The sequence below is a fragment of the Uloborus diversus genome, chromosome 1 (genome assembly GCF_026930045.1).
Source record: "Uloborus diversus isolate 005 chromosome 1, Udiv.v.3.1, whole genome shotgun sequence".
In the NCBI taxonomy this organism is placed as follows: Eukaryota; Metazoa; Arthropoda; class Arachnida; order Araneae; family Uloboridae; genus Uloborus; species Uloborus diversus.
In genome coordinates this window covers 123,838,044-123,865,877 of record NC_072731.1, presented here as the reverse complement: position 1 = coordinate 123,865,877, position 27,834 = coordinate 123,838,044, and the positions used below count along the sequence as shown (strand labels likewise).

General features: G+C 30.6%; 1 protein-coding gene across 1 annotated transcript in view; it reads right to left on the bottom strand.

The window, feature by feature from the left end:
- Positions 1 to 27,834, bottom strand: part of LOC129221002 (hexosaminidase D-like) — a 40,081-nt gene that overhangs the window by 11,551 nt on the left and 696 nt on the right. The window contains exons 3-10 of the mRNA XM_054855441.1: positions 26,118 to 26,227; positions 23,585 to 23,672; positions 21,281 to 21,359; positions 15,124 to 15,209; positions 10,250 to 10,433; positions 10,087 to 10,161; positions 4,452 to 4,647; positions 88 to 170 (exon numbers count right to left, since the gene is read on the bottom strand). Coding sequence (XP_054711416.1) covers positions 88 to 170; positions 4,452 to 4,647; positions 10,087 to 10,161; positions 10,250 to 10,433; positions 15,124 to 15,209; positions 21,281 to 21,359; positions 23,585 to 23,672; positions 26,118 to 26,227 — 901 coding nt within the window. The remainder of the gene's footprint in view (positions 1 to 87; positions 171 to 4,451; positions 4,648 to 10,086; positions 10,162 to 10,249; positions 10,434 to 15,123; positions 15,210 to 21,280; positions 21,360 to 23,584; positions 23,673 to 26,117; positions 26,228 to 27,834) is intronic.

Below are 27,834 nucleotides of genomic sequence, written 5' to 3'. Positions count from 1 at the left end.
CTGTAAATGTTTTACAAAAAATATCCTTTATTATAAGAAAAAGACAAAATATAAATATTTAAAAATTATTACTGAACAAAACATTACCATTTGTAATTGTTAATAAACAGACAGCTAAAGTAGGCAATGCTACTGGAAATAATTCACATAATACTGTGTAATGATCAAATCTGGAAAAATTGAAAATAGTTGAATATTAAAAAAAGAGAAAGATAAATAAAAGGATGTTTACACAAAAACTTAACTTTACACATGCTCTAAATATAATAGCACACGATTTTAAAAATTATATTGCATTCAAAGTATTCAAACATTTTTATAACTGACTGCAATTTGTGCAAAACATTGAATTAGGTTTTGGCAAATTAAAGATTTTGCAACCAAGGATTGTAACCAGGTGACTGTGGTAACCAACCAGGTAGTAACCAACTCTGTGGCACTAAAAGTTATGAATTTGACTATTTTTTTCAGATTTTTTATTCTGAGTATATCTGAATGTTGTACAAAAAGAACCCTTAATGAATAAAAGTTATGCCATAATGCGTGAAGCAAGTAACAAAAACTAATTCTTCATATATAATATGAAAGCACACAACCAAAATAACCTAAATTATGTTACAGACAAACACTTTAACCCTCAATGAATCAACCAGAGGGGATCCATACTGTTTTTTTTTCCTCTATTTTCAATAAAAATAAAAGAAAAATAAAAACTCAGTACATGATGTCATCCATAACAAGCTATAGATTTTTCATTGGAATAGAATCTTTTTATGTAATGTTCAAAAGTTTTTAAAATAGAAAAGTTCAGATATATTCTAATTATTAAAAATGTAAAAATTTTATTTATCATAACTTTTGCCTTTTTGTATTTTATTCACATAAAGATTTTTGCATTTTATTTATATATCCTATTGATGCTAATCCATGGACTATAATATTTTTGATCCATCCGTGGATTAAATTACTTTTTTAGTATAAAGAAAAAGAGCAATGTTAATTTCCTGATAAAAAACCTATGAAGCTTTTTTATATCCATAAAGATCATAAAGATCAAATAAGAGAAATAGTAATATAAAGGTATATTTATCTTATTTAACCCTCTAAAATACAGTAGAAGACTGTTATAATGTACACCTTGGGATAAGAGGTTATGTGTTATATAGATTTTGACATTGTATAGATCACTTCACAAAATTGGCAAATATTCAACCAGGGGCGGCAAATAGGGGGGTCAAGAGGGGGGGTTGCACCCCCAAATTTTATGAGCAGAATGATAGAAAATGGGTGAATTCAATTTATGTAAATCGAAAATCAATGTTCATTTTAAAAAATCTCGCTGGTTCTCAGTAACTATTTGATGAAACTCGACACCTTCCCAGACTAGAAAAAGTGTTTTTCGTTATTTGGATGATGACTTAAATTAATGAAGTATTTTCTGGCCTTTTCAGAACATAGAAAACTGATAGAGAACCATGGTTAATTTTAACTAAAGAAGACATTTCCTCATTTTGGCTAAATATTTCATACTTGTGTGCCCAGTGTAACGATGGTCTATCCAAATTGAGAGGCTCGTGCAAAGTGGTGTGGCTGTATGGTTTTCACAAGAACATTCCTTGATATTTTACAATCACTTTTACGCTCATTTTTTAAGTGTATATTTATTTGATGAGTGTTTATCGCTTTATTCTGCTAGAAACATGTTTCAGCTGCTCAATGCATTACAGTGAAACCTGTGTAAGTTGACCACTTGCGGTGCACTACTTTAGTGGTCAACTTAAATAAGTGGTTAACTTACAGAGGTTGAATTACATGATATAGATATAATTCTGTGCCTGAAAATAGCGGTCAACTTAGGCTGGTGGTCAACTTACAAAGGTGGTCAACTTTACAGGTTTTACTGTATATGCTTTCATAGAAACTTCTTAAAAATGCATGTGATTATTGAATTTAAAAAAAAACATATCAACAAATACCTTTTATGGGGCTTTAAAATTATGCGATCTCGGCATTACAGAAGATGGTCTTCAAGAGTTAAAACCATAAAATTATTTCTCTATATAACTTCAAAGCAGTGATTTGACGACTGTAAGAATTATTGCAAAACGATTCTTTCAATGGTGAAAAAGCTCATGCCCTTTACCATGTATGACTTCGTTTGAATTTTTTATTAAATTTGTATTGAGGAAAGTTTTTGAAAAATGCTTTACTCTTTCAAAACATCTTCAATCCGCTACCCTTAGTTTTCGGAATATTCAAACCACAGTTCAGTCTACAATTGATCTGTGCAGCATACTACAATAGTTCAATCTACAATTGAAACTGAAACTAGATTTTATATAGATGCATTATTTCAATTAATCGTGAACCCTTTCAAAAAAATTCTTCTTCTGATGGTCAATTTTAAAAAAGCGCAAAAAAAAAAAAAAAAAGTGACGAAAACCCACATGATGTAAATCAAACATTTTTTTTTTTAAATATTTTGTATGAAGTAATCAACTCAGTTTCGAACGAAATTAACACAAGATTTGATAATTATTTTTCTGTATGGTTGGCTCTATATTATCTGGATTAGATGTTGAAATCGAAAAATAAAATGTTTCAGTTATGAAAAATTTTTAGCATGAGACAAGAAAAATTACTTGCAATATACCGACTAGACCGGTTATCACATCCAGAGACTGCAGTTTCGTCCTTGTTATGGACACATCAGTCTGGAATAGTGAATAACAGAGCTGGATGCAGATGGCATCTCATTGAAACTGAGAACGCCGACGAGACTAGATTATTCCATGATGAAAACTTAAGCCCCTCACAATTTTTGAAGTTGCCTGGGTGATTTTGAAGAGCATGATATAAAAAGTGTTTTCATACATAACTTTGTTACTTCAACTATTTTTTAACTATTCCAATCAGCTCAGCTAATAGAGAAAGGTTTTTTTGTCTCAGGAGGTTAGAGAATTATTTTCGAAACACAATGGGCGAAAAAAAAAATCTATTTAGTTGTACTGGCAAAACAGCACGACACTAGGCACTGACAGATTAGTACTAACACAATTTCCTGCTCTTCCGAATTCCAAAAATCATGCATTAAAACTTTTCCAAGAGGGATAAAACTTTAGTATCAAGATGTTTTGTATGATAACTTATTAGAAAATGAATCAAAATTTTAAGTTTCCAAACACAAATTTTTATTCATAGTAAACCGATTTTATGACCACTACCTGTTAGCTAATGTGTGTTTTGTACCGCACTGTAGTAATACATATTTAAGAAACTCGACCCCCCAAATGAAATGCTTAAATGCCGCCCCTGTATTCAACGTACATCAACATATTTACACATCAGAACAGATTTTAAACTGCAATGAGTATTAATGCTCAAATTATGCAATTTAAGTGTTGTTCAAAAATATGTTTTGTAATTAAAAGCCTTTTCAGCACTTTTGCTAGTTGTATGGTATGCATAACAGCTGCATTTTCAAAAACGTTTTTCTTTTTTTTTTTTACCATGAAATTAATTTTCGTTTAAAAGTTTTGAATCAAGGTAAATGAAAAATTGTTGAAAAACTAAATTTGCTAAAGAATTTTTGTCTCTGCAAAGCAAATTAAAGGAGTTATAATAGCTACAAGACTTATTGTTTACTTCTGAAAGTTCCAAGGTTAATTGGGAATTGCATTTTATAGGTCAGCATTATAAAGGTATTCAACTGCATTGCCAAAAAATGGGAGGGGGAGGCTAAATGATGCAAGAATCAAACAGATAAAATTGTGTAAATAAAATTACACATACATTAAAAAAATACAGCTTCACACTGTGAATAGTACAGAAGTGGAATGTAATAAAAAATCAAGCACTGCATCAAATTTATACTGCTGTACTATGCACAAAAGTCGAATCTGCACTTTTTATCAAAATTGAGGTTTGATCACCAGGTGGTTCTTTGACAGATATTTCACGTAAGTACAAAATTTTATGGTCAGTTGTCAATCGGAAATATTTTTTCAAACATTCTGGAAAAGTTGCATCTTAAACAAATACATTGAGGTGCAAAACTTTAAATGACAATTTCCCATTTTGAACTCGGCTGCTGACACCACTTTTGTGCTTAGCACGGCAGTATACCTCAGAGCCAGACTAATGTAAGTCCGAAAATTGTGATTTTTTGTTTATTAGTGCATTATATGCAGAATTCTACTATGCATCAAGCCATGTGAACTAAAAAAAATCTTTTGTACTTTTTTAAGTTTTAAAAAAGCGCACATCCCATCCTTTGCATGGGCCAGACAATTGTTTTCCCACCCTACTGTAAAATAGAGATTACATGAGTCACATCAGTCTGGCTCTGAGATACAGAAATGAACTGCAAATCCACTAATTTGATTGCATGGATAAAATAACATGAGAAAGCATACTATTAGTATAAAACATAGCTGTACAGAACTTCGTACCTCTGCCAGCCAGTGATAGCAATCCCATGTATTTTTTTGAATTGGCTGCCATAAAGTTGTAAAGTTTTCAACCATGCTTGCTGATTAGCAACATGGTATCTTGTAGGAGTGACAAATTGAGTCATTTCAGTAGCACCTTTGAAAGCACTGGCAATCCATATGCTGGGGAAAACTTTAGAATATTTCTCCCATAAATCTATAACACAGACACCATTTGTTTACTTCATGAAAAAAATGTCCTTAAAGCAATGAAACAGGAAATACTAACAGAAGAATTATACAAGTTAGTAGGGAAAAAATATTTTAATATGATGATTACCTCTTGACAAAGTTTTAAAAAATCTTTTTTTTTGAAAAACACAGAAACAAATTTTATTTTCAAATCAGATTTTTTTTTTCCTCAAATAGACTTCAGAAACTTTTGTTATTAATTAATTTGTACTTATAAATATAATTAAACTTGAAATTGATATCTTAAAAAACAAAATTAATTATTATACTGCAAATATTACTTCGCCAAACAGCTTTCATAATGCAATGTAAAAGTAATTTAATACAAATTTTAAAAAGATGGCTTTCTTGAAAACTATGAATACATAAAAAGAAGTTCCGTCCAGAACTAAATGAGCCTACTCTCCTGTATACCAATATCAACTTTCTAGCATCTGATCAATATTCTCAAAATTAGCTAAAATCAAATTATTTCAAACATAATTTAATATTTTAAGTTGATTTTTAGAAAGAAAATATGCTTCGCTCCTCAAAAGAATTAGAAGCATAAAAAATAAATAAACAAACAAATACAGTAGCAGCACATTTTAAACAAAGCAGCTGATACACTTTTTTTCCAATTAAAAAAAATCTTTAACTGCTTTCAAAGAGAAAAAAAAAGAATTAAAATTAAAAAGTTCAAAAACAAATAAATCATATCAAAAAAAAAAAAAAAAAATTGTTTGTGTTTTACCTGTTGCCAAAAAATGATTTTATGAATGAATGAATGTACTTTCAAAAGTAAATAAAAACAATAAAATGTCAACATAAAAAAACATTTCATAGTTGAAAAAAAAAAACCGTCAGCGCATATCTTTATGTTGAAACATGTAAAGGACTCTGAACTTTCCCTCTACACACTGAATACATAAATTAAAACTTCAAAATGAAAATAAAAACAAATCATATTTACAATAATTACCTCACAGTAAAAACCATGGCTGCAGAGCCGGAGTCAATCTCATTTTGGGACAAAAGAGTCAGATTTGGGAGCCGAAGGCTTTTAATTCAAAGACTCGAAGTTGGAATATGTCAGTTCCCCTTAAAGTCCACAATTGTGCCAATGTTTGCACAGTCGGAGTCAAATTTCCATGTCAGAGTCAGTCATTTTTCCTCCGTGTATAAAATTTTGCCAAAGCTAAGAAGTCAGAGAGTAGGAGCCCGACTAATTTTTGGGCACAGGAGTTAGAGTCAGGCGCCCCATAATTCTTGGAGTCAGAGTCAAGAGTTGTTCGTCAAGAGCTATTTCCAACAAAATTTGTTTGAAGTAAATTCGCCTTCAAGTTCAGAATCTATATTGACTTTCAGTTACCCCGTAAGCATTAATGTTAAGGGATTTGAACAGTTCAAAATTGAACGGAAAATTGCTCAAATCAAAAATATATTTTCTATACCTGTTCTTCATCAAAAGCTTTTTTCTACAAAGTTTGTTTGAAATAAATTCGCATCTATAAGTTCAGGGTTTGTATTTGTCTTGAATTTCTTTGCAGGCGCTAATGTTAAGTTTTTTTTGAACATTTCAAAATTGAACCAAAAATTGTCCAAAACAAAAAGTGAAATATTGGAATGAGGTGCCCAAGATCTTTCACACAAAAAAAATTGTTAGAATCGGACTACTCACTCATAAATTATTAGGAGTGGACAGACCATCAGACCAACAGACATTTTCCCCCATCTCAATATTCTACTTTCCAATTTTTACTTTTTCGATATTTATTTACAGTCGACTCCTGCTGCAATGTGATACGACTTACCCAAAATGGCTGTAATGCGAGATTATCAAGAGCAACGAATTTTAGAGCTAAAGCAAATTTCTCGCTCTCAACACGAAAATATTTGGAAAGGAATTGTGATGCAAAGTTTCGGCTTTGTTATTGACTACTAAACATTGACTTGGTGAATATACTTTCATCCTTTCAGCATCGCTAACTGCGCAAGTTTCCAAACACCGCACTATAAACATAGCTTTATTAGTGTGTATATATCACCACTCCTCATTTTTCATTTATTTATTTATACTAATATTATAAAGAAAGAGGGAGAATTTTTGTGTGTTTATATGTCCGAGGTAATCTCTGGAACCACAGCACCTATTTGAAAAATTCCTTCATTTTATGAAAGGTGCTTTCTTACCGAGTGACATAGGCTATAATTCGAAAAAAGCCGATAAATAGTTCTTTTTTTATTCCAATTTACGCCGAAATTTCATAAATTCTCGAATGTAGGAATGAAAAATTATTTGCACGTTGAAAAGGGTAGAAATTTCCGCGTTCTAAACAATTTGTTTCAATGCTCTAACTTAATTACTGCTGGAGTAATTTGCGTTTTTAGCTCGAAATTTTTTGGTCTTAGCTGAAATTTAGGCATTACTTTCTTCATTAAATCTATCAATAAAAAGTGAAGGAATTGTCCCACAGTTTTCTTATTGACACCATTGGAAAAAGCGAAATTTTTTTACTCCAGATCTGTCTTGACCTATGGCTGAAAAATTTAGCTTCTATCTTCAAAAGAAAAAAAAGTTACAAGCGTGTTAGGTGCTGAGCAGTTCAGTCTAAGATTATTGTTTTAAAGCAACCGTAAATGTAATTCATTGTTTTGGTGATTTGTTTTGAAAGAAAAGAAACTTTTGATTAGTTTCTATCAGAGTGAAATGTACGACATTTTCTTCTTTTTTTCTGACAATTTTTGAATGTCCACTGGTAGTTTTTTTTTTGTTAGACGGATGGATTATGATAGCATGGTTACTGGGCGAGTTTGGCAATAAACAATAGAGTTGTAGAACTATTTTTACATTTGAAAGATATTTTATATCTTTTTTTTTTGTTTATTTGCCAAAATATTTTAAATTACAGAAAAAAACTGCTTCACTCGCTAAATAGAGTTTTAAATTCCAAAGAAACTTTAAGCGCTTGTTTTTTTGAAAGGTGTGTACGCATTTTATACCACGAAAAATGATCATTTCACATCAGAGGGAAGGGGGCGTCAATTTTTTTTATTCAACGGACTTCCAGTAAATTTTTAGTATGGGCATCGATGTGCGGGTACTGCTATTCTAAATTTGAAAGGTGATGAAATATACGTTTATTGTGTCACCTAGGCAAAATCTTTCTCTAAAGTTTGAAGATGGAAATAAAAAGCGAAAGATAGCAACATTTGAAGAAAAGGTAAATCTTGATACTCTTGAACAACTAGAAAGTGGAACAAAGGTAGCATGACAATTAGGTATGGAGTGAATCCTTCATACGTATAATTAAAAACATAAGTCCAGACCTTAGTTTTAATATGACGTTCGCAGAGTAGTGGTTCAGCAAAAGTGCAAACAATTTGAAATTGGAATCAGCTCTCGTATAGTAAATTATAGAGCCCCTGAAAAAGGGGGTGTTACCATAGATTTAAATGTTATAAAAGTAAATGCGAAGCAACTGTATTTAAAAATATATTAGAATGACAATCAGATTCTGCAGTATAAATCATCATCTTCATTTCTTAAGTTATAAACGTAACTTATTGTATCTACTGTATAGTACTCTTACAGTGTGGTGCTTTATTATTACTATATGCTGACGTACCATATTGTTTTATTTTTATGTCTTTCTCTCTCATTGATCATTGATTTTGTGATACTTTATGTTAATGCAGTTTTTTTTTTTAAATACTGTAAAAATTCAGCTTTTTACGTAAGAAACGGTAATGCATAGTTAAAAAAAGGTCTACAACAGTTTAAAAGGTGTATAAAAATGTCGAAAATGATTGGGTATGTGAATAAAAAAAATCATATGCACAACACTTTTTCACAACGCAAAATTTCGACTTACGCAAGGAGCTTTGGAAAGCATTCCTCGCGTAAGTCAGGACCATACTGTACTTATTTATTTTTGTCCTTTTGTTTTTTTGTGATATTTTTAAGATGCATTAAGTTTTCTTTCACGCTTTTTTCTTCTTCCTCTGACTTTTACTGGGACAGTAGGCTAAAAACAGGGGGGAATAAACAAATTGGCCTCTGGCAGTAAGCTATTGCGCCTAATCCAAGGCTAAGGCAGATCTACATGCAATATACCAGACAGCCCAGTTATCTCATTCAGAGACTACAGTTTTAAAAACAATACAGTTTTAAAAACAAAACTGTAGGGGGAGGCAAAACTCAAAGGGGGTAGAGATTGAAAGCTTGAGAACCACTCCTTTAAAGTTTACTGTTTTAAACTTCTCATAGGTTCTAACCTTGATATGTAGCAATTTGCCCCTTTGAATGTAATTAAAAAACAAACCTTAACACTGGCTTCTGTTCTGTCTAGAATTAGTTGTCTATTCATGAGTTCACTAGTTGTATATTCTTCAGTTGTGTCTATCCATGAACCAAACGAACTTTCAAAGTTGTGTACCTTAAGGATGTCAGTCCTCACCATAGCTGGTCTCAAAAACTAGAATTTAACCTTTTAGGTGAAATATTGTCAGTAAAAACTAATTTTGGAATAGTTTGGGTAGAAACAGAAATACGAAGCAACATCTCATCTGGAAAGTTTTGATCGATATAAAAGGTAAAAAATTTAGGGGGGGGGGGGGGGGCGGGAGGGGTTCTAAAACAGAAAATCTTTTCAATCATGTATAGGAAATATGCATTATAAAATGAAATATAGTAGAACCTCGTTTATCCGGATCCCAGGTTTATCCAGATCAAATTTGTAGCTTAAAATATTTTTCATATTATCATAGATAATTTCAAATCATGATAACAAGAACCTAACTCTTAGTACCCCAAACATTCATACTTTATCTTCATTAAACATACAGCTCCTGCATAGATTCTATAGTAAATTACTGTCATCTAACAATCATGACTGCAGCTGAACTATAACGATAAAGCGTTACATTGACTGTGCCTTATTCAAACACCACAAATGTTATGAACCAGTAGACAGAATATCAATTCTTTGTTAGGTAATTCTGCAAAAAAAAGTTGACATTTGTCTATGGCTTTAAAAATATTCTATGTAGTTTTAGTACAAAATGTCTTTTTTTTTCTTTTTGTATCAATGTTTAGCAAGTCTGCTTATTTAAGGATTGGATTTGCTCTGGATTTTAGATCATCTGGTTTGCATTTGGTCCCAGTTAGTCTGGATAAAAGAAGTTGTACTGTACATTTAGCTACTTCAAATAAAAGATCATAGTAGAAGTAAGAACACTAAGATATAAGGAATTGAAAAATCTGAAATAAAATTATAAATTTCTAAGCACCCTTGATTTCTTCATTTTTTAAACACCAAAAAATTTCAAAAATAGAAATACAACATTTTATGGTGTAATTTATAGTATAATTTTAGTTTAAAAAAGGTAAACATTTCAATAAAAAATATACAGGTCTACATACTATGCTTGATTTTAAATTCTTCAATGGGTAAATAATGCCAAACCATGGGAATTGCAAGATTACAAATTTCAGAGGCTGGTTAAAAATAAAATATAAAAATTAGATTATAAAAGATAAACATCTGTTATTCATCATTATTTGCTGTAATTTCACACATACTTACATGTTAAAATATTAACATCAATGTCTCTCATCATGTCATCCCACATAATTATTCCAATGTCTGGGCATCTCTTGCGTATATTTTTTAAGATACGACACATGTGATCCAAAAATAAATGTTCCTTCCCCCAACTTTGAAGCTTCATTTTTTCTTTGCAGTGAGTGCACTGACCCAGATGCCAAACCTATAAGAAAGATAATTTAAACAAAAAAAAAAGAAAAAAACCCTGAGCTCCAAAAAAAAAAAAAATCTTATTACAACAAAATTACCAAGACTTATAACATGTACATTAGGGTGTTTCAAAAAAAAAGACTTTTTTTTTTTAAATTCCATTTGTCATGTTGATAACAAGTTGCCCCTACCGACCCACATACTACACAAAAAATTTCATTCAAATCAAACAATATTTAAGTGTCCCGCAAGAGGCCTAAAATGTATAATTTTCTTCAAAAAAAACTTTTTTTATTTTTTTTTAAACAAAAGAAAAAATGCTAAACTTTTTTTTAAGTTGAAAATTGTGAGTAATAAAGCCGGGAATTATCGTTAAATAAAAGGTTTTGCTCTCATGCGGCATTTAGGTTCCTGCATAGTATGCAAAAATAAGGATATTTTAAAGTTCAAGTCAGAATTTTCATTATACCGGGTGCCCACAAATAACTGACGGCAAAATTCATTTGTGAATAATTTGCATTCAAGATGTTCTTTAGTGTTGGCAACACTTAATAGTTTTAGTTTAATTCTATGAGCAATAGCGCAGACAATTTTTTGAATCAAAATCCGTTTTATTCTTTGCATTATCAAGATGGATGCTAAACGACGTTTAATTCTCGAATTGCATTTAAAAGGTAAGCAGAATTGTGAAATTTTAAAAAAAGTTTAAGTATTAAAATGTGTCAAAGATATTAATTGAAAGAACTTTAAAACGGTTTAAAGAAACAGGTAGTGTAGAAGTAAGGCATAGTATTGGAAGAAAATGCAGTGTACAATCAAAAAAATTAATAAAATGTGTCCACGAAAAAATTCGAAGAAATCCTGCACAATCTGCCCGAAAAATTTCACGAGACCTAAATGTATCAAAAAATACAGCTGGAATCATCATAAAACAGGATTTAAAATTAAAAGCTTATAAGAAAATGACAGTCCATGGATTAACAGAGAAAAATAAAGTTGAAAGACTAAGAAAGTGCAAACAACTGCTGAAAAGACACGCTTCTAATGATATAATTTTTTCGGATGAGAAATTATTTTTGCAACAAGCATATCATAATAGGCAAAATAACAGGACTTCTGCAATATCAATGCAGAATATCAGTTCAACTAAAAGAATTGTACAGAGGTTCCAGAAACCATTTTCAGTAATGGTATGGGGTGCTATGAGCAAGAGAGGAAAACTGCCCCTTCTTTTTATTGAAAATGGTGCAAAAAATGACAAAAATTATTATTTACAAAAGTATTGAAATCTCACATGATTAAAGAAGTCCAGAAATTATTTAAAAAGGATTCGTTCACAGTTCAGCAAGATTTGGCACCTGCCCACAAAGCAAAGATTGTTCAACAATGGTGCAAACAGAATTGACCATCCTTTATTTCACAGACCTGCATCCAGTCCTGATCTCAATCCACTGGACTATTGCATATGGGGATAGATGGAGAATTAATTGAAAAACCTAAAACCAATGTCTATAACAATTAAATTAAAAAATTTACTACCAAAGATATGGAATGAAATTCCATTCTCTGTACTGCATGCCGCTACGGAAGCCTTTTCAAAAAGATTGTCATCTGTGATGACAGTTAAAAGCACGAGAATATAAACCATTACTTAAACACTGATCAACAATGATGTTACTTTTATTTAACATTTATTTTTATCAATATAGAAAGACTTGCATTACAGTAATAAAATTTTTTTGAACCGTCAGTTATTTGTGGGCATCCTGTAGATGTATTAGCTTTTAAGAAAATTTTTCTTTTTTCAAACGTTGGTTTAAAAAAAAATTTTCTAATAAAGAATTTTTGATTTATTTCTTGATGTTTTATAGATGAAAAATATTTGAATTTATTTTCTGGTTACATTGTAAGATTAGTTGTGTGAAGTTTAAAAAAAAAAAAGTTATGAAATAATCTTGCAAATATTGTTTTCATTTTACTACAAAGAAGTATGAAATTAAGAGAATTAAGTACAAAGAATGAAACACCAACACATGTGTAGAATATTATGTGTATTATCATATTATATTAAGTTTTTTCATACTACTGTTCTTAAACAGCTCTAAAAGGATGTGTGAGTTTTGCCGAAGACTTTTTCAGCCTGAAACAAATGATTTTATATCAAGCTATCATTGCTTACAAATTTATCAAAATTTCAACGAGTTATTTTTTCAATTTTATTTCATCGAGGTAACACCCCTGTTGCAATTTTCAAGATAATTTCTTAGGGTTAAGTTAAAAAATGACTTAAATCAATGATTATTTTTTAAATTCATTTGATTTAAACTATGACTATAATCAGACTGAATCAATTGATTCAATTTTCAGGTGTTCCCTGACAGCAATCACGGGGTAACTTTATTTTTATTTTATTGAAAAACACTTAATTATGGTACATAAAGACCAATATATTTTATAAGAAAACTTGCATTGAAACATTATTTTTTATTTCTCGCAGTTAATTTGTACTTCCAAAAAAAATTAGAAAATTCTCTCTTCTTTTTTCCATGGTGCAAATTGAAATATTTAAAATATTTTTCCAATGAATATTTTCTATTCGTGTTTTAAAGATATTTTTGATCAAATAAATGGGTAAATAAAAGAATGAATGAACATAAAAGGAAATGAAACAATAAACGAATAAATAAATTAAAAAATAAGTAAATAAACAAGAAAAAAATCAATCAGTTAAAAAAATGAGTGAATAAGCAAATGAATGAATAAATAAGGGAATTTATTAATGAAGGAATGTAAATGAAATAACTAAGGTAAACGTACCAGTTGTGGCCACTGCTTCAGTAGTGGCCACTTTAAGGTTTATATTTGAAAAATAAAGATTCCAGGTCTCCCAATGGATTCAATTTGCAGGAGGTAGAGCTCGGGCTATATTGTAGTGAGCAGTTCAAAGAGGAGTAAGCAGAGCATCATGGAAAATTGTTATCAACTATTAAGTATGGTTGTTTGCATTGTCCATGCTTTTTCAGCAATGTTTTAACGCTTCTCCATATCGAGGTGTATAAACATTGTCTTGTATTATGAATAGAACAATGCTTAAAAATAATATTTTTAGAGCTGTAACCATGTTATGAAATGTGAAAGATCATGTTTGGAACGTTTTCAACTAGAAATAGTTGCTTTCTTGGTTGACAGTTTATCTGGCCACTGCTGGTACAAAAAAGTAGGGAAATTCAAAAGTGGCCACTACTGAAGCAGGAAAGTCCACTCAATTTTCCTTTCAATTAGTTGTAATCTCTTTACATAATAACCTGCCTCATTTCCGATATAATATTATTGTGTGATCTAGTAGTGGCCACCCGGTGGCTACTTTTAAACAACAATATGGCCAATAATGATTCACGTTCAATGGCCACTGATGGACCAAATAAGAGGTTTGGGGAAAAAATTGACATTCTGGCATTTTTAAGAAATGGGATGATTAAGGAAGAGTAGGGCTACAATGCACTCATTGAGTTTCAAATGTGGTAATTAATATGGTAGGCCCACAGTTTAAAAAGCCACAAAATATTCTTCACTGTGGCGACTGCTAGTGTGTTTATCTCTTGTATGGACAGGCATGGATTACCCATTAGGCCATCTTAGGCCCTGGCTGAGGGGAGCATATCACGGAGGAAAAAAATTACATAGCTTGTCGGGAAAAAAAAAAAGAAAAGCAAAAAAAACAGGAATTTGGCTCGCTACTATATATAGAAGAAAAAATTTCAACTAGAACCAATTGCAACCTTCCTGCTGAGCAGATAAAAAAAATGCAGGTGAGAGGGCATAATGCTTGAGCGACCCTTGATCAAAGCAGATAATTTTCAATGTCTTGGATAAACCATCATTTCTTAAAAATACAGATTTTCTAAATGTAAAAAACTTATTAGAGTTCAGTCACACACAGTAAAATTAGCAAAAGCCATGATATATAAAATTTTCAGTTATAAAACTAGTTTATGGAACAATTTTTCTCTTGGAAGTCTTTAAACCATGTCAGTAAGTATGCGTTTTGCAATTAATAATCTATTCATTCGTATTTATTTATGACTGCCAATCGTCAGGGGCGCCCAAAGTTCAAATTTTTGGGAAGGGGGAAATTATCAGTCTACCGAATAAAACTTCGAAATAATTTTTGAAAATTGCTTGTATTACCATATTCTTTGATCTTCAGAAGTAGTTTATACTTGACTGGATTAGACTATATATGTTACTACATAGTTAAAATACTACTAAATTGGTGGCAACAAAAGCAGAGCAAATATTTGACCATTTCACTTTGCCCCACATTCCCTTACTTGGCTTTAGAGCTTTCAATGTGCTTGACTTATTACAAAAAGTTTTCTTTTATTACGATTCAGTATTACTTTTCATAAAAATATGAGACTTTATTTCAGAAAACAAACAAAACCGTACTAGCCCAAACAGGAAAGATGACTTGTGGCTTGAGAGCCATTTACTGAGTTTCTTATCAACATACTAAAATTTAAAACAAGAAGTGAACATAAAAAATTAATGCTTTTCAAATTCTAGAATTATAAATATTTTCAATACTACAAAAGTTGTTAAAAAATAAAGCTGCTGCATAATTATCTTGGTTATGTTCAGAGAATTTTTAAATATACATAAATTGAGAATACAATAGTAATTTGTAACTTTAATATGCTTACCTCATCCCCACCAACATGTATGTATTTTGAATTAGGATGACTATCAATGATTTGATTTATCATTTCTAGGATGACTTCTTCACTTTCTGCAGGATATGTATATATTATATATATAATCATATACGTTAATTAAAACAAAGTTTACATAAACAAGAAACATCATAAACGAAACTTTAACTATAAATTTAAACATTCATTCACCCAGAGGAGGATACAGACTAATATTTTATAAGGGGTCATGCTGAAGAATGCCCCTCCCCCTCATGAAAAACCTATGGTTTTGAGCATGAAAAATTTCTGAAACTGTTTCGTTGTCAACAAAAAGCATGAAATTCGCCAGGTATAAGGCCTTTAGTAGAGCAAAAATGTTACCAATTAATTTCATAAGCAACAAAAAAAAGTAATATTTCAAATATTTACTTTTAAAAATAAGTAATGAATTGAAAATATTACCGAAATTGTTTACACTATATTCATTAAGTGTTTGAACACAATGCAGATGGATAATATTGTCAGCGGTTTATGGGGGGGGGGGGGGGGGGGGGGGGAGGTGATCACCCTCACATCATAGTCTAACAACAGTTAAAAGGAAAACAATTATAACATTTTGACACCATAAATATCCTGTGAGCCTGACTTCAGTGCTTTGTAAATTTTTTGAAACTGATCAAAATCATTATTATGAATTTCTTAGGAACTAATAGTCTGTTGACTAGCTTGTAGTTTGGTTTCAGGAAAAAGAATATCATGTGCTACTAATTTATTGCATTTCTATGACAATGTTACCATGGCTTTAGATAATAAAAAGTGTATAGATGTTTATATTGATTTTCAAAAAGCTTTCAATAAGATATCGCATGTTGCTCTGCTCTGTAAACTAGCTAATATAGGAATGGAAAAAAAATTAATTTGGGTTAGAAATTTGCTGACTGGAAGGAAAGAGACAGGAATTGTAAGGGGGGAAATGATTCCAAATGGAGTGATGTTTTAAATGGGGTTCCTCAACCATCGGTATTAGGGCCCCCTTTTTTAGTTGTTTTTATGAATGATATCACAAAAACATTTCTGAAAATATGAATTGTTTTGTTGATGACGTCAAAGTTATGCATTTAGTAAAAATGAAGAACATGTAAAACAGCTGCAAGAAGACTTAGATCACATTACTAAGTATGCAGATAGATGGAGTATGGCAGTTTAATGTAGGGAAATGTCAAGTGCTACATACAGGTCATGGAAATAAGCATACACGTTATTATTTGCAGGGTTTAGTCATTAGTCAGGCAGAAAATGTTATTGATCTGGTGTCCTAATAAACCAGGACCTCAAGTTTAGTCAACCCTTCAACATAGCAAGTAACAAAGCCAATAGAATACTAGGGATTATCAATCGATCTTTTTCAAAATTAATATTCTAAGAAGATTCTTTTGCCGTTACATAGGAGTTTGGTAAGACTTCATTTAGCGTTCCTTAACACAATTTTGCTTTCCTTACCACATGAAAGATATTGCGCTATTGTAAAGTGTTCAAAAAAGAGCTAGTAAGCTAGTAAAGATACTTTTAGATTTAGATAGTGATACCAGTCTTAAAAAGGCTTAATATGTATAGTCTGGAGCAAAGAAGAGTCAGAGGGGACATGATTCAGTTGTTTAAACTTATCAAAATGAAAGATGTTAATGGATTAAATTTTGCATGGAAAAAGCAAGACAAGAAGTCATTGCATTAAGCTATTCAAATTTCAGGCTAACTTGGAAATTAGGAAAAGTTACTAGTTTAGTAGGGTTGTGGGCTCTTCATTGAGGACTAATAAATTCACTAGGACCAGCCAAGCTGGGCCCAGAGCCGGTGCTGGTCATCACATTTGTATTGTAAAAACATTTTAACTGTTCACAGAACAAACCCCTGAAAGCAAATTTAGATTTTTTTATTTGAAATAAAAGCTAACATACAAACGTAGTATATTATTGGAAAAGAAAGGAGTAAGTAAACGATTTATTTTTTGGACCTCAAAACAATTACATCAACACTTTATAAAAACTGGCTCTTAACGTTTCAAAGCCTGGTGATTTGTGTTGCTTCATTTTTCTGAATTTTGAGCAAGCCATTAGCCATTATGCAAATTAGAATTGCGTGGAATATGTGGTTGGTCTTTGGAATTCTGCAAACAACACTGAATATTCCATTTGACTGAATACTGATAGTAAATATATTTCCAGCGCATTAAAGTTAACTGTTTCAGAACTCCTAGTTGGTAGGGTGCATCATGATGACTCAAAATCATATATCAATGCAGGTTCGGAAAAGCCTTTCTGAAGAGGTGATGTACACAGAAGCACCATAAAGAAAAGACACAGTACCTGAAAAATCTTTTTAATGATACGTGTAAACAAGAAGTTCTGTCTAGAACTAAATGAGCCTACTTTTCCGCATACAAATATCCTCTTTCTATTATTTGATCAATATTTTCAAAATTAGCCTGTATAGCAAATTATTTCAAACGTAAATTTTTAACGTTTTGACCTGATTTCTAGAAATAAAATACGCAACGCTCATCTGAAGAAATAGATGCGGAAAAAATAAATAAACGAACAAAAAAAGTAGTAGCACTTTTTAAACAAAGCAGCTCTAATATATTTTTCTCCCGTTAAAAAATATCTTTAATCACTTTGAAAAAGAAAAAAAATTAAAAATAATAAACTCTTTAAAATAAATACAGTTTAAAAAAATTATTTGTTCTCCCTCTGTTACCAAAAAGTTATTTTAAAAATGAATAAATGTACTTTCAAAATAAATAAAAAACAAAATGTCAACTAAAGGAAATAATATTCATTATCAGAAAAAAAAATTGTCTGCGCATATCGTTATGTATAAATATAAAGGACTCCGAATTTTTCCACCAAACACTGACTATGTACATTAAAACATTAGCATGAAAATAAAAACAAGGTACAGATGTGATATACTCCCTCATTTGGCAACATCCAATTTTTTGCACAAAATTGAAATATTTTTCTCGTCAATGAGGCGATAATTTTTTAAGCATGGCATCCCTGGAGAAACTAACCTGTGTTTGGCAACCCAAAGGCAATTTTAGATCTGTTCAAACTTGTTTACTTGGGTTGTTTACTCGGTTTTATGCAGGAGAGATACGTGTTGTTTCATGCAGTATACCTTACAGGAAAGCTTATTTTGTTGTTGTTTAAATTCAGTAGTTGTGTTTTGAAGTAAAAACATTAGAAAATGCCAGTTTCTTCAAACTTGAACGTTAATTAAAAGTTAACTCCAACGTGGTGTGTATCTGCAACGTGCCATTGTCATATGATGTATTGTTTTAGACTGAGTGTGAGGATTTATACCATAAAAAGGTAAGTTCTTTATTTTAGAATTCAAAAAAAACTCTCACTTCCGAAATTCTTTGTTTTTACAAATCTTTGAGGGGCTCTTGTAGTTTTTAACTTTATTTTTACTGTATAGAAATTAATTTTACAAAAATAGTACGGTTATTTTGTTCTAAAAGTCAATTCTTATCGATGCCACGAATTATTTAGACATTCTATTAACGTGCCTCCTTTAGGTACTGAATTTCTAAAAATAAGTTGACTCCACAGCATTTTATAAAAATATAAAGGTGTTATTTTATATAAAATATAATAGGTATTTTGAAAGTATGTCTGGATAGCAAATAAATGTATGGTATTTTTGTGCTGTGTATGTTTAGGATGTTCAGTTGAGACATTTCTACTTTTCATAAATCGAAATTTGAGTAACTAAGTGCTATTTTGGCTGAAATATACATTGATTTTGGGGATGTTTTCCGTTTTGAACATCGCAATTTGAATCCCTTTGCTCTTTTTTAGCAGAGTATGAGAAAAGTTTTTGTTCAATGAAATGCATGTTGGAAAATAGCTTTTATTTCTATTGGTACATATTTCATTGGTGAGCTGTTATAGTAATTTGTCAATTCAAACATTTTAAATTCTTCCTAGTAATTGTTCTTTATGTACAAAAACTTTCTAGCTTCTGGTATTTTTGAAGCGTATATTCGTGATGTTTTTTGTTGAGGTTTTATGTTGTTTTTATATATATTGTGTTCTGAAGTGCTTTGATCATGTTTTTTTTATGTTTTTTATCTGATTTTTTTCTTGTTGGAGCTAAAAAAGCATTGCTAAAAACGATGTATGACATATGTCCTCGTACATCGTTCTCTTGGCGACACTTTCTTGGCGCCAACAGGAAAAAGTCGCCAAGGGTGGGGTATATCACATCAGTTCCAAAAACAAATCATATCAACAATAAGTATTTCAAAGTAAAAACCATGGCAGCAGAATCATTATCAGTCTCATTTTGGGGTTTAAGAGTCAGATTCGGGAATCAAAGATTTTTAATTCAGACTTGGGAATCAAAATAAATCATTTCCCTTAAAATCCGCAACTCTGCCAATGTTTACAGAGTCCAAGTCTTACTTATTTTGGGATAAAGGAGTCGGAGTCGAAGACTTTAAACTTACAAGTGTCAGAGTCGGTCATTTCCCCTCAGTGTCTTGAATTTTTTCCAAAGTAACAAAGTCAGAGTCGGAGTCGGAATTATTTTCAAGTACAGGAGTCGGATTCGGAGTCGACTGTTCTAAAATTCTAGGAGTTTGAGTCGACAGTTGATCATCAAGAGCTAGTTTCAACAAAATTTATTTGAAGTAAATCTGCCTTCAAGTTCAAGATCAATATTGAATTTTAGTTTTGCCGTAGGCGCTAATGTTCAGGATTTTGAACTGTTCAAAATTGAACGGAAAATTGTTCAAGTCAAAAAGATATTTTCTATACATATTCTTCGTCAAAAACTTTTTCTTACAAAGCTTGTTTGAAGCAAATTCGCCTCTAAAGTCGGGATTTATATTTTCCTTAAATTTCCCCGTGGGAGCAAATGTTAGATTTTTTTGGACTGTTCAAAATTGAACAAAAAATTGTTCAAATCAAAAAGTGAAACATGGGAATGAGGTGTCCTCGCCGAGATTTTGCGAACAAAAAAAAAATTCAAAATGGACAATTCACTCAAAAGTTGAGAGGGGGGGAGGGAGACAGACCGACAGACATTTTTCCCCATTTCAATATCCTACTTTCCAATTTTTAATTTTTGGATATTTATTTAATTATTTTTGACTTTTTTCTGTTTTCCGAGATATTTTTAAGATGTATTAAGCCTTCATTCACGCTTTTATCTTTATCCTCTGACTTTTACTGGGAAAGTAGGCTAAAATAGAAAGATGTACATGGGTCCAAGCTAGTGTTTGAAGTTTTTCGATTGGCTACAATGCATAATACTGCAATACCTCACATCTTCAATGCATGAAACTCCGAACAGTATACTAACTCTTGGCGTACCTCAAATCTCTCAAGTTGGAAACAAATTTACGATCTCACATTGTTATATGAATTTGATTCATCATGATGCACCCTACCCTTCTTAGTAGTTTTGAAACAGTTAACTAAAACACCTTGTGTATATATACTTGATTGAATTATTAAACTTAGTAAAGATATCATCCATTAAATGTGTACAATAAGTGCAAAATAAAGTAAAATATTAATTCAATGATATCATAATGTCAAAGAACACAGAAAATGTACTTATCATTTTAACCTTGACTTGAAATATATATTTTTAAAATAATACATTTTAAAATAATCAAATTTATTACCATAGTTTTGTATCTATTTTCAAAAATAAAATTATCATAATTCTCAACACACTATTAATCAAAACTAAAATCAATAGCACTAACAAAATTTTAAGAAACATAATACACTTTGAGGGATACTAATATGGAATGAAATATTATCCCTTTCCCATTTAATAATTTTCCCATAGTTAATTTCAAATTTGGTTGGTAAAACCTGTCTACAACAATACTGTTGGGATCTAAAAAAAAGACAGGTTTTCGTTGTAGACAGTTCGACTATTTATACTAACCTTTTTGCGGGGACCAAGGAAAATATCGTTATAGACAGGATTATTGTTATAAACAGTATTGTTATACACAGGTTTCACTATATTCAAATTAGGTTATAAAAGCAAATAATTAAATTGCAACTTAAAAAATAAAACTTAAATGATGGCACCAAAGAATAACTTCGTTTCAGGATCTTAATATTAATTTGTTACATACTTTCATGAGAAGGACATAAGGCATTAGGATATCGCTCTGCTTCACGTATTTCATAGTACTTGTCATGTTTCAGAAGAAACTGCAACATATGAAAAGGATTTTAGGCACTTTCATAAGGTAAATTAGTACTTTTACTGCACAGAAACTGGATACGACATCAAGACTTTCAAATTCCAAAGAAATTTTAAGTATGCAAACATTTACAGAAATAACAAGTTGCAACAGTTTTATGAGATTGTAGATGCAAAGTTTACATAATCTAATTTTTTTTTATTGTTTCACTGATATTCCTCCTTTTTTGTAGTAAATGCAGATTCAACAGCAATAATGCTTTCGATGCAAATATAGATTTCGAATTAAAAGTAAATATTTCTATTGAAAACCCATATTTTGAAGCATAAATCACATTATTCAACAGTTATTTTGCAGAAGGTTAAGTGGATGAAAATTAACATTTTCAACCACATAGAACCAAGTTTTAATTGTTGGATTAGTTTCATATATAATAGAAAGAATTTGTACTTTATTCATGGTGCTTTAAGTATTACTATAGCCCTGCTTGCTATTGTTCACCATTCCCCATGAACTGCAAGAAGTTCTGTTCAAATTGCTTTGTGATTCAAGCTCTCGGCTCTTTTTTACAAGACAGTAACTATATTACAGGTGACGGTTCAACAGTATACCATAATAATATCTTCTAGACATTAAATTTTTTTGGGCCTTGTGGATCTTGCAAGACTGAAACGACTATTGCCTGAAATTGGCCAATAATGCAAAATATCAAGTATGAAAATATTCCCAACCTGCGGACAGCTGTTTTATATTCAAGTTATTTTGTTGAAGAAATGCAAAAATATTATTCAATACATTTTTATAACAATGCTACTCCAGTATCATTTTAATCTATTGCAAATTACAGCATTTGATCTATTTCAGCCTGTACTTGAAATTTTAAATGTCAATACACATAATGAAATTCAGTCTAACTTTTCTATGTCACAGCTCTTCAACAATATCATTGGCTGCTGCAATGCCACCATTAAAGTATTATAATACGGTTAGATACGTAAAAAACAAGAAAAAGTTTTATTCAATTTATTTCTGAAACAGCTGAACTAAATCATATGAAAATCGGTGAATCAGGAAAAAAATTTGGGATGAAAATAGTTATTATTTGAAACTTAAAAAATACATACTCTGCATATAATCTGATATTATTTGAGAAATTTAGTTTAAAAAATGAGGGAGAATAACTTAAATGTAGGATAGAATTTCAAAAACATTTCCCTGAACAATTCTTGAGAAAAAAAAATACTTTCAAATGTGAACATTTTAACAGTTTTGGCCCAACTCTTTTAAATTAATCTTTAAAAAGCAAATACTCACATATTGGAAAATAATTTTATATAGTTCAACAGTGAAGTAAAGGCTGAATAACTGTAAAAGACGGACAACTCTGAAAGTGTGGGAAATACAGGATTCGCGATTTGTTTTGATAATTGGTAACAGGGTCCCAATAGGGGATGAGACTGTGAGAATCAAGCAGTTTTATAAGAAATCCCACTGAAAAAATATTTCTATGTGAGACTTCCTTGCAATTTTTTCAAGTCAGTCAAATTTAATAAGATTTTTTTAAATCTAGCTCAATTTTTAAAAATCTCACTCTAATTTTAACAGAGGGTGAGATTTTCTCACCTGGTTTTTCCTCTAATGGAAACCCCAGTTGGTACTACGGAAACTAATGCTGATTGAAATAATGAATATGATACAACACAAAATTTTAAAACACAAAATATTAATTCAAAATAAAAACAGCATTCAACAAAAATTACAATCGCAGAAATTAACCCTTTACAACAATCACAACTGCAATAAAGAACTTTTTTTGTTCAAAGGTGCAAAAAGTATGCATTTTCCATTGTAAGATTCTTTGTTACATTTTTTTCCTTCATCTTAATGTGCTTATTTTTAAAAATTGTGGCATTATCTTTCAGAAAGTAGAGGCTGAATTAATTTGCAGGTTTTTGATTTTTTTTCCCCGATTTCCCCTCTAAAAGTTGGAGGATCAACTTTGAGAGAATATATACACAGTAATTCCTACTAAATTGACTTATCTCATATGCTTTTAGAGTAAATAGTGTTTAAATAAGAAATGTTAAGTATCATGGGATAGTGAAATCATACAGATATCACATTTTTTTTAAATCTTATTAGTATGAAATATGATCCACAGTTTAAAATTACCAAAAAGTAATTTTAATTTTTTCGTTAAAGGTACTTGAGATTAAAAAATAATAGTTTTACCTCTAAATGGCCAAATGATTGAACTAAGGGGACCACATCAAGTTGATTTTCAAATGCTAGTTCTTGGATTTTTAGAATTTCTTCTTTGCTGAAAGTTTTTGTTTCTATTAATAAATTGTTTCATAATATTTAAATAAGATCAAAATGACTTTAATAGCTCTCTGATCAGTGTTAAACTGTTTCCATATTCAATTATATAAAAATCTCCCGAGTTTTAAATTTATTGCAATCTTGAATATTTCATTAGAAAACTTCAGATCACAATTACAACTCTGTACCTCAGAGCCAGATGGACGAAAGTCACATAATCGCAGGAGGAGACTTTACAGGGGAGAGGAAAACTTTTTTCTGGTGCATGCAAAGGAAGGGAGGAGTGCTCTTTTAACCCTGGTAAAAAAATCAAAAGGATTCTTTTTAAGAATTATTTTCACTTACTCATAGGCCTCTACATACAATGCACTAATAAACAGAAAATCAATTTTTAGACTTAGGTCATTATGGCCCAGAGATACAAAACTCAAAATCGACTGTATTGCTTCTGCAGATATTTTGGAGTTGCCATACAACAATCTACTTACGATAAGAGAATAAGTTTAAACGAAACATAATCAGTCAAACTTCACCTTTTTCTTTTTTTTTAACTATATTTTTTAACTACCTATCATATTTTATTTTTATCTGTGAAATTGTATTTTGTCAACACACAACAAATAATCATAGGGAAAGAACAGTTGGAAATACCTAGTTGAAGAAACCTAGTTGCCTTAATAAGATAGTGGCAAACTATTCTGAGTCTTTTAGACTAAACTGATAAGTTGTACTAGCTAGGTTTGCAAATTACCTAACAAAAAAGCTTATTTATATGCAGTTGCAGAAAATTTTGAATTTAACATTAAAAATTTTGTAGGTGAAAAAACATAATTTTCTTCATTTTTTTTTTTCAAATAATGTAAAGTTATGTAGGTTAAGAGCTTTACATATTCAACAATACAGAATTAAAAACAAGTTGACAAAACAATAATTTATTACCATTACAAAACTTGAGAACAAAAATATGTAAATTTTCTAAATGATCGTATTTTAAGGCTAAAACCAAAATTTATTACATAGATGACAAATAGTTAAATTATCAGAAATAATTTACTTGCTGTAAAAGAATGAATGGTATTAGAGGAATTTGTTTTTAAATAATTTTGCTTTCAACTGAACATGCTGAAATGCTGCTCTATGGCTTGAAAAAAAAAATTGATACCCTCCACCCCCTCCCTATTTAGATTTTTAATTGAAATATAAAAACCACTACATTTAAATATTCTGTTTTTTCTCAACATATTGAGTAATGATTCCACTGAATTAATCAACGTTAAGCAATATAGGTGAAATATTAGAATGGGCATAATTACTACTCCATTAATTTTTAAATACATGAACAGATAAATTAATGCACATAATTACAAAAAGGTATGTGTATCACAAAAATTTTAAACTTAAAACAACATTCAAAAACGTAGTTTTTCCCAAAAAAGCTAGAGATCCATCAAATACCATACTTAGCCAAATACTGGATACTCTGCAAAAAATTTTATTACCTCTCAATAAATCAAGACTTCAAATTTAGTCAACAGTGCAGCATTGCAAGTAACAAAGCCAACAGAATACTTGGGTTTATCAATCGATCAATTTTAAACAAATCTAATAAGGTCTTCTGCCTTTATATAGAAGTTTAGTAAGACCTCATTTAGAATATGCTGATCAGTTTTGATCTCCTTATCTGAAGAACAATATTTCTTTATTAGCAAGAGTTTGAAGAACGTATACTAGGCTAGTAAAGGGGCTAGCCTAGTATACCTAGACTTAGATTATGTTGCCAGAATTAAAAGTTTCAATATGTATTGCCTGGAGCAAAAGAGAGTCAGACGGGACATATTCAATTGCTTATATTCATCAATGTAAATATGTTAATGGGTTAAGTTTTTGCACATAAAGCAAGATGGGGGGTTATCAGGAAATTGGGGAAAATTATTACTTTAGTATGGTTGTGGGCACTTGGGACAGATTACCGAAAGAGGCTATAATGAGTAAGGAGGGGAGGGGTACTAGATACCTTTAAGAGGGCCATTGATTTTCATTGGGGACAAATAAAACTGACTAGGACCACCCAGAGCCTGTTGCTGGTCGTCACATTTGTACTGGTACTTGTAAGTTTTTTTGTTTTTTTTTAGTTTCAAAAATGTAAAAGTATAATTATTATTGCAGGCTTTTTCAGTGATGTGAAAATATTAACATTTTGAGATTTTAACACTCAGCATCTTCCTTTTACTATGCATTTGTGATTTTTTTTCTGAATATTATATTTAAATTGAAAAGTTTAAAAAATATATCAATGACTAGTATGTCAGGGAAAAACTTCATCCACTACGATTTGAATAAATTAATGTTTGAAATTTTAATGTAAACAGGTTTTTTAAAACTTAGCATTCATTTTATTTTCATATAAAACAAATATAAAGCACTCTTGTCAAATAAGACTTACCTGTAAACATCAGGCTGTGTGACTATCTGCAGATCACCACTGTATGGAAACATATCTTCATATTCAATCAAAATCCCAGTGGCTCCCAACTTTTTCAATAAAGGAAACACCTAAATTTAAAAATTCTAATATCAAAAAGACAAGAATAATTATACACTACTAGACTAGTAAGGAGACTTTTTGATTTTGATTATGATACCAGACTTAAAAGACTTATTATGCATAGCCTGAAACAAAGAAGAGTCGGAGGGGACGTGATTCAGTTGTTTAAATTTATCAAAATGAAAGTTGTTAATGGGTTAAATGTTAAATTTTTGAATGAAAAGCAGGATGAGGGATCACTGTTTTAAGCAATTCAAATATCAAGCTAATCTGGAAATTAGGAAAAATTACTACTCATGAGCACTTGGAACAGCTTACTGGAAGAGGCGGATTGGGGAGTATTAAACTGACTAGGACCTGCCTAGCTGGGCTTAGAACCTGTTACTGATCATCACATTACTATTTATATTTATATTTGTTTTATCACAAAATACTGTAAAATGTATGTGAAAACCAATAGTTTTCACTTTTTATTCAAAAAACAAAAGTTAAAACAAGTAAAACAATAGGATAATATAGCAAACATGCATTTAAGAACGTGCAAGCAGCAATTTTTTTTAAATTATACAATTTAGCATTACTTTGCACAATATTTACTTTTAAATTACTAATTAAAATACATTACTTAAAAAAATTGGATGCAAATTGAATGCTTTGTTGAGCATAGCCGTTGAGAGCTCTATTGGGCCTCGGGGGCAAAATATGGACAAGCGGGCTCTCATCAGTGAGTGGATTCAACAAATATGCATTGGTTTACAAGCACTATATCTTGAAAATTCTTGGCGCTTCACATACCCGTTCTTAAAATTTCTGCAGCTCTACAAACGAGTATGTAAAGACATACAATCTATTTGAAAAATTGAAACTTTAAATTGTACAAATTTTTTCGATACAGGGATATTAACAGTGTCTTTATAAAATTATTTACGTAATTTCAGCTCAAACTATTATGTAACTATACTGATAGTGTTTTCCCCAGACAAAACCGGGCAGGATGCTTGCAGATGAAAGGGCAAAATAGTTCAATTAAAAGGGCACTTATCAATGGAAATTTTACAGTAAAAAAAGTGCTTTTTATACAGTTTTTTATACTACTTGCATACAAAACAAAGTATTTTTTCCAATAATAAAGAGAAAAATATTTAGTTTAAAATATGCTAAAAACTGAGAAAATTCAGATTTATATTTAAATCAAATTCCAGTGGATAAGTTTTTAATGATTACCATGAAATGAAATTGATGCCCCAAAATGATATATCCTAAGTTATTAGAGCTTACAATAAATCAGTTTTCCAAAACACGTGTGCTCTGAAGGGAAAATTATTCCTTATTAGTTAGGCTACATGGTCACTTAACTAACATTTTTTACCAATTTATATTTCAACAGCAGTGATATATTCAGAATCAATATTACTGCTTCAGTTGGTGAAAATGCTAGGAAAAATAGATATATATGCTTTCAAATTTTTGTTTATGTTCAAATTATTTACAAATTAATAGGAATGTCTTCTACACTCAGGCGCTAGAATTGAGGGTATTTTTTTTCGAAATTTAACAGATTTCTTGCTTGAAAATAATGCAAGTAGGCAACATAAACACACTTTTGCCAGATTGG